The sequence below is a fragment of the Cygnus olor genome, chromosome 19, assembly GCF_009769625.2.
Source record: "Cygnus olor isolate bCygOlo1 chromosome 19, bCygOlo1.pri.v2, whole genome shotgun sequence".
Lineage (NCBI taxonomy): Eukaryota > Metazoa > Chordata > Aves > Anseriformes > Anatidae > Cygnus > Cygnus olor.
The window spans coordinates 9,018,413-9,027,840 of record NC_049187.1 but is presented as its reverse complement, the minus strand read 5'-3'; the positions used below and the strand labels follow the sequence as shown (position 1 = coordinate 9,027,840).

At 46.2% G+C, this 9,428-nt stretch overlaps 1 protein-coding gene across 5 annotated transcripts; it reads right to left on the bottom strand.

The window, feature by feature from the left end:
• Window positions 1–129: 129 nt before the first annotated feature.
• Window positions 130–9,111, bottom strand: CARD9 (caspase recruitment domain family member 9). Of its 5 annotated transcripts, none has more exons than XM_040531047.1 (13): window positions 8,874–9,111; window positions 7,227–7,450; window positions 6,487–6,624; window positions 5,755–6,080; window positions 5,151–5,330; window positions 4,810–4,959; window positions 4,205–4,330; window positions 3,884–4,075; window positions 3,522–3,563; window positions 3,028–3,073; window positions 1,527–1,597; window positions 685–767; window positions 130–515 (listed from the first exon to the last, which is right to left on the bottom strand). In XM_040531047.1, exons 2-13 carry the CDS (start codon window positions 7,408–7,410, stop codon window positions 419–421), a joined length of 1,635 nt encoding a protein of 544 aa, XP_040386981.1. In that variant the 5' UTR covers window positions 7,411–7,450; window positions 8,874–9,111; the 3' UTR covers window positions 130–418. The 5 variants fall into 5 exon arrangements, with proteins under 5 accessions (XP_040386981.1, XP_040386982.1, XP_040386983.1 ...); XM_040531048.1 differs by having other exon boundaries at window positions 4,810–4,956; window positions 8,874–9,093; XM_040531049.1 differs by having other exon boundaries at window positions 673–767; window positions 4,810–4,956; window positions 8,874–9,074.
• Between the last annotated feature and the right edge of the window lie 317 nt (window positions 9,112–9,428).

The following is a 9,428-nucleotide window of genomic DNA, read 5'->3' as shown; positions in this document are numbered from 1 at the left end:
CACCCGCCCCCGCTTTTCTCTGTTTCCTTTCACGCGAGCCTGGAGCACAGAGCAGGCTCTGAGAGAAGCAGAAGCTCCCACCCACGCTCTCTGGCAGAGCTGGTACCACACACATGCAGACCATGGGGCTCCAAGCCTCAACCCTGTTTATTGATGCACCGCACACCTCTCACATTACTGCGGATCTAAACGAGAAAGTTCTCAATGACAGAGATGGACGAGGACAGGCAGAATGCTAAACACACAGTCCAGTTACAAACTTTAACTTCTCATAGTGTTGGTTATAGTCCAGTTACAAACTAACTTCTCATACATGTTGGTTTAGATGGTTTTTAAATCCATGTAGTCTATTTGAAGAGACAAATACAGATCGCACTGCAGCCTCTCTGCTGTTTGCCTTGCAGGTCGGCTCCTGCTCTTAAGAGCCTTCGGTGTCAGTGTTGTCGCTGCCAGTGGTGTTTTCCCAGTCTGCTTCGTGGTGTTGGCCCTTTGGTACTCTTCGCATTGCCCTTTTTCTGAAAACAAGAGTAGACATTTCAGTTTTAGAAGATGTTGAGCCTCTGAAGGTAAGTTCTGTAAGGCTGTGGACAGGTAACAGACTGAATAGAAGAAATACACACAACAAGCTAATCAATTAAGTCACAAGGTTATGTCTAAATTAATCCTGCTTACTAAAGGCCAGACCTTCGGTAACGCTCAAAGCAGTCCTTCATCCTCCTCCGCTCCTTTTCTGCCAGTTCCTCATTGGCCAAGCCACACTCCTTGAACTGGAGAAAATGCAAACAGGTATGAACTGCATTCCTCTGAAGATCAGATCAATGTCATTATCCAGTAGGGCAAAACTGTTCTGTAAAGATGGCTGGTTTTGAGGCTGATGTACTGTATTTGGCCTCTGCAAGGTAAGGTAAGGCTGCAAACCACCCAAAGAAGTTTGATGATCTCCTCTCAGACTTGTTCGTGCCCTGAATCATTTCACGTGTAAGTAAAGGGGGAAAAATGGAAACCTATGCATTAAAATGACAAAGTATAGATGGTCACTGCCCAAAGCCTCACCTAGGGAAGTACACCAGTGTGTACAGCTAGCTTCCTGCATCTGCTTGAGCCTACAGAATGAAGTACAGTGTGTTTACTCCTGCGCTGTCCACTACTGTGTGTCCAGGATGGTAATACATCCTGGTTTCACATAATTTTACCATGCTTATTCTCTCCCAGTTGCAAATTTGAAATTCTATTTCATCAGTGATACTGCAGACAGTTAAACTGAAAAACAACCATAACCAGAGATAAAGGCCAGAAAATAATTAGAAGTTCCTAAGCAAAGATGGAGAAATAACCAGCAGATGAGTTCTACTGTTCTACTGTTCAGAGCTCACCCTTTTTGGAGGGGGCATTTTGCACAGAGTGCTTTCTGGAAAAGCAGTAGCTGCTTCCATGCTTGTCAAACCTAGTAAATCTATCATTAAGAAGAACATTAAAGATCACAAACCCCAGTCAGCATAAGGAAAAGCTCACAAAGATTCTCTTACAGTGGGTGACTCTAGAGGCAGATTGCTCTCTCGGGTGCTAAATTGCTGGGTTTGTCCTTCAGGGCAGTCTTCTAAAAGATGGAAAAATCACAGCATTAGTCATAGTTGCCACTGATAAGTAACTTCTCCTTCCACTAGTTCAGCAAATAGCAATAGTTGTAATGTAAAAGCTGCCCAACAGTGCACAGAGTCAACAGCAGAACTGAAACCAAGCCTTAAAACACTTGGGATTTAGTCTTCTAATCAATGTGCAAGTCACTGTTCATTTTATTTGACCCCTTGAATCTTGCTTAGGATGATGGACTTCTCCAACAGGCTCAGGAAGAGAGACCATCTATCTACTTTCTGCATATGAGGGAGCAAAATGAACCTTTGCAAAGCAGCACCTCTGCTTAATATCATTAAAAAAAAAAAAAGCAATTGTGTTGAAGATGACCATGAGAAATCATTCTAAACATGATTTTAATCACAATTTGTCCCTGTTCCCCAACAATTAAGTCTTGCATATCAAGATACTTAACATCAGGTGATATTTTAGTGAAACTCCTTATGTAGTGATCAGGTACAGTGCTGCCTGATTTTGAACTGAGTGAGGTAGAATAATACAAGTCTTTTTGGATCAGTGTTGTTTAGCTTTTGTGAAAAATCTCCCATCTCAATAAATAAAAAAAGAGATCAGAACAGAAGGTTTCTTCTGTGCTAGTTTTCCTCCTTTCTCAACATGTTTTGAAGGAGAATCTCAAGCTCTTAGAGGAGCCTGTTAATTCCTCTCCACACTGCTGAATCATTTCCACTGGGGATGCCACAAAAACAGAACCAGTGACAGCATTAATTACATGGTTCTGCTTTTGTGAAAACAGCCTGCAACATAAAAGGGAGGAGGGGAAGGAAAAATCCCTGAAGAAAGCCACATGGTCCTTCTGAACTGCAAGGATGCTTGTTCTGTTCTCAGCTCAGCCACAAATGCAAGAGGACTTGGGGAAAAAAGGGCACCCAGGAACTGTTTCTCAGAGGCACCATGTACTAGGTGATTTTTCCTGGACAAATTCAGAAGACAGATTACTGAAAAAAAGACTCAAGGACCTAGGACGGTCTAATGACACAACTTTGCCACATCATTCAGCTGTATGAAAGACTATTTCAAAGACCACGTAGTAAACAGCATGTGGAGTTTCTTCTCTCCAAAAAGCTGTACTTGCTGTTCCCAGCATCTGGGGACAAGTTCTTTTTATAGGTGAGAAGGATGGTGGTATGGCAGAATGCCTCGGCATTCTAGAAGCCTTGATTTATGGGTGCCTATTCTGAGTACTCTCAAGGAAGCCTTACTCAGAGTGCCAAGCATGCCCCCACTGAGAAACTTCTCTCCCAAACTGAGTCTCCAGTCACACTACCTCTTCTCCACTAAAAATAAAAGGCAGGAATTGTCTTTTCCCATCCCTTTGGAACACTGAATCATCCCTTTAAGACTTCTACTATGTGTTTTGCCCAACAAAAGCCTTACTTTTAGTCAGCTGTGCATCTTCATCTAGATGACCATGAAGAGTAAGCTATGGGACAGAAACAAAGCAAGAAATGAGAACAGCCCCTTATTCCTCCTCAGACAATAGCTAGGAACAGATGGAAAAACATAAGACACAGCACATGCATAAAACTGACCTTTCCCTATTGTGTCTTGCTGTCAGCAAAATAGGAGACATTCTGAGCCAAAAGTTATCGATCTACTCATAAATTTATCCTCCATGACTATATCCAGTTCTTTTGGCCTCATTTATGCATTTTGTCTCCAGACAATGTGATGATCTCTTCCACAATGAAATTATGAACTAAGTAAAAACTCTTTACTACAGATGACCCCAGGGTAATACTTTTGCCTGTTCTCCCACAAGAGACAATCAGAAGCAACCCAAAACAATTTGATTCCACTTGCCAGCTTAGCCTCAACATTCTGAAACTATCCCATCAGAAAGTAAAATGTAAACAAGGCACCCTACTCACTTCCTGGGAATCTCTGGACGAGGTGTCATCCAGGTCAGAAGTCTGAAATAAAACCAGTAAGTTAATCATTCCTCATGAGCAATGAAGTTGCAGTAATGGAATGTATAGGAGACTGACAGCTTCAGAAAACAGAGAATTGTGGACTTCCTCCCTCCCACAATCTTGTCTGACCACTTGGAAAAAGTACACAGGATGCCACACTAATTAAAAGCCCCATTATGACTTATTTAGTTCCAGAAACCCATTTACTCTGCTTCCATTTCATCTAAATGGCTCATACATGGTCTCTAGAGTTCATAACAGTCACATACTCTGCCTAAACTGAGCTTTCCAACCCCTCGTACACGACCCCACAGGCCTACCAGTGCAGGTAGCTCCAGCTGCAACCTTTTCAGCTTGGCTTCAGTAGCCAGTAACTGACTCTCCTTTTGGAAGAGCTGCAGCTGCATTTCGTCACATCGCTCCCCCAGCTCCCGAATCTGTTTCCGGTAGGTGTCCCTCTCGACCAGGTTCTTGGAGTACTGTGTGTAGAACTGTTCTCTGGTCAGCAGCGCCTGGTGTAAGAGGCAACATGTCACGCACGGCACGTCACAGAGCAGTACATTCAGGGTTACAATATCTGCCTGCTTCAAGCAGCAAACCAGGAATTAGCAGCAGCAACCCCAGGAGGAATGTTTTATCACCTGGTCTCTTTCTGAAGCCACTTCCTCCAGCTGCTGCAGGACGGCTTCGATCCGTTTTTTATACATCTGGGTGTCCTTCCGCAGAGATGTGCACTGTAGTTCGAGCATCTCCTTTTCTTCTGCATACTGTTGAGACATGGTCAAAAGCACCCTGCAGGTGGGGTGAGTCTGAGCTAGGATCTCCCCCCTTCTGCTCCATACCACAGCCCGACCTCCCTGCAACATCAAAGTTCAGCCAGACTGTCCAGCTGGAGGCAAAGCCAACCAGAAGACCGGTCAACATGACTGAGGACTGCTGACATGATGGATTTACAAGCATCAGAGCTGTCAGTCGTTACAAAAGCTCTCATCACCCTCCAGGCTGAGGCACGGACTGTTAATTAATAGACACAGGCATCAACAGATGACATAGTTACTGTCACAGACACAGAATGCTAAAATATTAATGTGCCTTTTTTCCTCGAACTGTAACACGGACCCTAGAATAGGAGCAGCAGGGATCACTGCTGAGCAGCTCCTCTGCTCCACAGGCAGAACATGGCAGGTGCTTCATCTGCCTGTATTACCCACTGACCCCCAGCAGGGATTTGCACTGCACCACTTACTTTGTCTTGGAGCACCTCAGCTCGTCGCAGCTCCCTGCGAAGGTTGTAAACAGTGTTCATCAGCTTGCGGCGTTCTAGTATCTGGCTGCAGTCATTCTCCAGAGTTTCGTTGGAGAGGCTCTTCTCCAAATTTTGTTCCCTGGCAACCTGCTGGACAAAGAAGAGAGTGAGATACAGCAACCATCTAACTGTCAACTCTCTCCGCATTCCCACATGCTCTGTTTGACTTGGGAGAACAAGGCCACAGCTGAGCCACACAACCTTCGGTACAGCCCCATCGCTGCTCGGGCTGAAACAAACAATCACTTCTTAGGATTCCATATCCAATCACCCCCACCAACCTGGAGAGTGTTCTCCAGCTCCTGATTCTTGGCCAAAAGCAACTCCTTCTCCTGCTGTATCTCCCACATCACCTCATGGCTTGGACGCTGCTCTATGGCATGCTTCAATTTCATCGTGTGCTTACGCTCCAGCTTGCAGTCATCCTCAGCCTTCATGAGGCTGTGCTTCAAGTGATCAATCTACAAGGAGGTTCAGAACGTATCAGTAGCAGGAAGAAAAGTCTGACCTCCAAAAGCAGTTCTCTTGTGGCAGAGTTCTCACTCCCCAGACTAACATGGGGCATGCTTTTCCCCAACTCTCTTTTCCTCAAGAAGTTTGGTGCTCTGAGGATCAGAGTCTTGCCTGTGTGCTAAATTGGTAAAATGTGCTGGTTCTGTGCTGCCCTTGTGAGAAGGCCTGGTCTTGAGTGAGGGCAAGACAGTTAATTCTTCACAGCACAGCCTGTAAGACATGGGCTAGGGACCACTAAGACATGCCATCTGCTAAGGAATATGCGCAGTACCTCATAATAGGCTGGTCTGGTCCATCCCAGGCAAAGACCCGCCTGGTGCACAGCACAGCTCTTCAGGGATCAAGTAAGAAGTGAAGAAAAGGGCGACTGACCTCTAGGAGCAGGTCCCGATTCTTCATGAGGGCAGCGCTCTTCTCCTCGCTCTGCTTGGCATAGCTCATTGCCAGGTTGTAGTTCTCGTCCTTGCACTTCCGCAGCTCCTTGCTCAGACTGTCCCGCTCCTCCTTCATCTTCTGCGCCCGCTCTTGGTGCTTGCGGAGCAGGCTGTCCCTCACCCACATCTCTCTGATCGTGTTCTCTTTGGTGTGCAGCCACACGGTGAGCTCCTGGGCCTTCTGCCGCTCCTCCTGCACAGTCCTCTGCAGCTTCATGATCTCACTCATCAGGAGCTGGCTCAGGCCGGATTCTCCAGCCGTGTCTGTTGGGTGGGCAGGCATCAGCCGCTGCTGTCCTGTCCGCTCTCCAGCCACGCACGCAGCACTGAGCCCACCCACCTATCGGCACGTTCAAACCCTGGAGACACGTGTGACCAAGCCATACATGTTGCTTCCCGGCTGCCCTTCCCCTCTCTCCATCACAGCGTCACTGACAGAACAGGCAGAAACAACTCCTCCTGCTTCCCCCTCCACCCTCCCAGGTCCAGCGATGCGGGACAGCAGGGCCGTTCCTGCCAGACCCCTTTGCAAAGCACACGGGCAGGAAGCCAGGGAACACTCCCGACTCTGCTCACCTCAGCTGTGGAGAGTCAAAATCAGAGGTGAATTCCCCCTTAAGTTACACAGCAACATTAAGTGAAGAGCTGCTTCTCAGAACTCAAACTTTACCTAGAATCATAGAGAAAACCCTGCTTGGGTCCTTGCCGGTTATCTTCTTATATAGCTGTGGATAGTAGAGCTCAAGACTTTCCATAAATGCCTCAAAGCCCTTGCGCCCCGTTCGCTGAAGAATGTCCAGGAGAACACCTGAAAAAACAGCAATAGTTCTATTAATCTATTTTTCTCTTTTCTTATTTCTAATAGAACAAAGAATTGCTCCAATTTCCCCCTGTGCAGGTTAAAGTCCTTGGGATCAAATCTCCTGGCCAATATTAAGCCAACTGCTGTGGAGGAAGAATTAAAACTTAACCCTTCTCTCTAGCTCCTACTACACTAGGTGCACAAATCTCAGAAGGGCACTTGATGTTATCCTGCTGACAGCTACAGAAGAGGTAAGCTAAAAGGACACACAATGATGGTTTCTGCAGCTTGAGGCTCCACTCCCAAATATCAGAGGCAAATGTAGGGAAAAGAAAAAAGGTAAAAGGTAGCAGAGACAAGCCTAAGTAAGCCTGGACTTAAGACTTTGAGCTCAGTTGCCTACTTTGCCTAGAAATAACTGCATGAAATCAAGCCCAGGGTGCTTCTTGTCTGTGTTTGCAGTTTCCCAACCTGGAAAACATGGAGTGTAAATTAAAAAAAAACACGGAATGTACCTGTTAGGTACTGGAAGGATAGCACGCTATTGCAGTCTGCAGAGCATGAGAGCATGAGCTTATCTTCAGAGCCAAAAGCTGCACTTCACCCACCTGCTTTCCGCTTGCGCATGACCAGGCTGGGGTCGTTGAGAACTTGTTCTTCATCATCGTGGTTTATCACCTGGCACTGGCGAAGGTAGGGCGTTATACGGGAAGGATCTATCACAGAGATCAGCTTCACCCGGAAGTTCTCCAGGTTATTCCAGCATGTCTCATCGTTATCTTCTTCCAACATGATGGCGAGTGAGAAGTATTCGCGAGCTGTCTTACCCTTCCTTACAAACAGAAAACAAAAAAGCAGACTCTAAGCCTCCTGGAAAAGCGTGGGTGGTGGTGGGGAAACCACGTTCACTGACTGGGAATGGAAGTGTGTCTTTTACATGCAGGAACACATCTCTCATGCAGTCTTTAACTCAGCACTTGTGAATTACTTTCAGAACAGGACGAAATACTGCAGCTGTACCTGCAGGAACAGTGCAGTGCCAGGCTGGAGACAGCAGCAGCTGTGAGGCCAATGCCAACGCTACTGACACACACATGAAGGAGAACCAGGGTGAAATTATGAGAAACCAAAAAAAGAGTCACCAAAGCTTGATGCTTTCCCTCCAACCAGCTGAACTTCTCCCAGAGCACTGCAAGACAAAAGTGAAACTGCTTAGCCACAGGCCCACTGGTGACAGGAAAGTCATGGAGAGCCCCGTAGGGAGGAAAATCCAACAAACTCCAGATTCCCAACAGCGTACCCCGAGGAGGTGCTGTCAGATCTCATTGACTTCATCATGAGTTCTCCAGACGCTCAGCTATGCTCACAATTAAATCTTGAATTTATCCCGACAACACAGAAAGGTTGGAACACAACACGAGATGAGCTGATGGCAAACAGCAATTTTCCACTTTGAAAGTGAGCGTCTTCTGAAGCGAAAGCATCTTTGAAGGCCTCCTAATTAGCTATTAGCTCTACTTTTTAAACAGTTCACACACTTCCTCCTCCATCTCACAGCATTTGAGAGCCCTGTATTATTGCCTGGCTACACAATCCTAAATATAACTCCCACAGAAGGCTCCGTGAAAACCCCCAGTGGTGATAGCCCGAACTGCATTCAGCTGTATAAGAACCTGGTTTTTCTGCAACTTATACTCTCAAATAACATGTGCAAAGAGTGCCTCTGTGTGCTTGGTGGGAGCTTACTTCAGGGCTCCCCCACAGCAGCTGGACCGGGAGGTTATTAGTAACCTGCCTTCCGATTACAGCCTGCTATTCATCACAGTCAAACGCTACGACTCTTCAGCCAGGAACCGCGCAGCTAAGCAAAAGCAGAAAATCCAACACTTCTGTACCCAGGCTTTTGTCTGAAGTCGGTTTTATCAATTCAAATAAGAAACGAGGCAATATTTTTACTTCTTTTCCCCTTTGTAGTCAGCCTGTTCCATAAGGAGTATTTCTGAAATCCCAGCCGTTAATTACTACGCTTATATCACATGCCAGCAACCTTAGCATTCAAGTTTTCTGTTGTTTCGTTTGATTTGAGGCAGAGAGGAAAGAGTTCTGACTATACAGGGGCTGAGATTTCACTCACTTATGTCTTACCGCATCTCTTCAAGCATTCCCCTGTTGATAAATACCACACACACCCCTCAGAGCTGTAAAATTAAAATTACCCCTGTCAACATAAACCAATCGGCATTACACGAACCAACCTGGGCCTATGCAGTCAAGATTCTTCTTGTCCCTTATGATGGTCTGGGAAAACTCACCTGCGTCCTGTCCCTGAGGAAATGCGTCCGGGCTGCAGCCTCCCTTTATAGTCTGGCTAGGGCAAAAATAATTCCAGAAATAAAACCGATTCAAGAAAAGGGGAAACTGCTCAGCTACACTCTGAGACAGAAAAGGGAGAGAATAACAAGGGGCCCCCCTAAAAAAGGGAAGCCCGAAGACATGACGGGGGAGGAGAATGAAAGCTGATGACATAGCAAGTCACCAGCACTACATACGCAGTGACCTTAGACTCACTCAGACTTGCATTTCCAATCTGTACCGCTGAAGTACCAGTTATAGCCAAGAAAGTTTCTTTGTGCAGAAAGATTAAAAAGAGTGAAGGTCGCAGGCGCAGGCCTGTCCAACTTATTTCAGGGGACAAAACAAGCTACTGAGGTAGAAGACGAGCTCTTCAAGACGGCCTTTTAACCGCTCATGTAACATCTTTGAATACAAACGCAGGCGGCAAGAACACATTCTTGGCTGAGAGTTCAGCT

Coding starts and splice junctions, on each gene's coding strand:
- CARD9 (XM_040531047.1), bottom strand. CDS start 7,410: ATGTTGGAAGAAGATAACGATGAGACATGCTGGAATAACCTGGAGAAC. Junction 4,076..4,204: donor TGGCTTCAGAAAGAGACCAG/GTGATAAAACAT, acceptor CTCTTACACCAG/GCGCTGCTGACCAGAGAACA. Junction 1,598..3,027: donor AGATGCACAGCTGACTAAAA/GTAAGGCTTTTG, acceptor TCCATCTTTTAG/AAGACTGCCCTGAAGGACAA.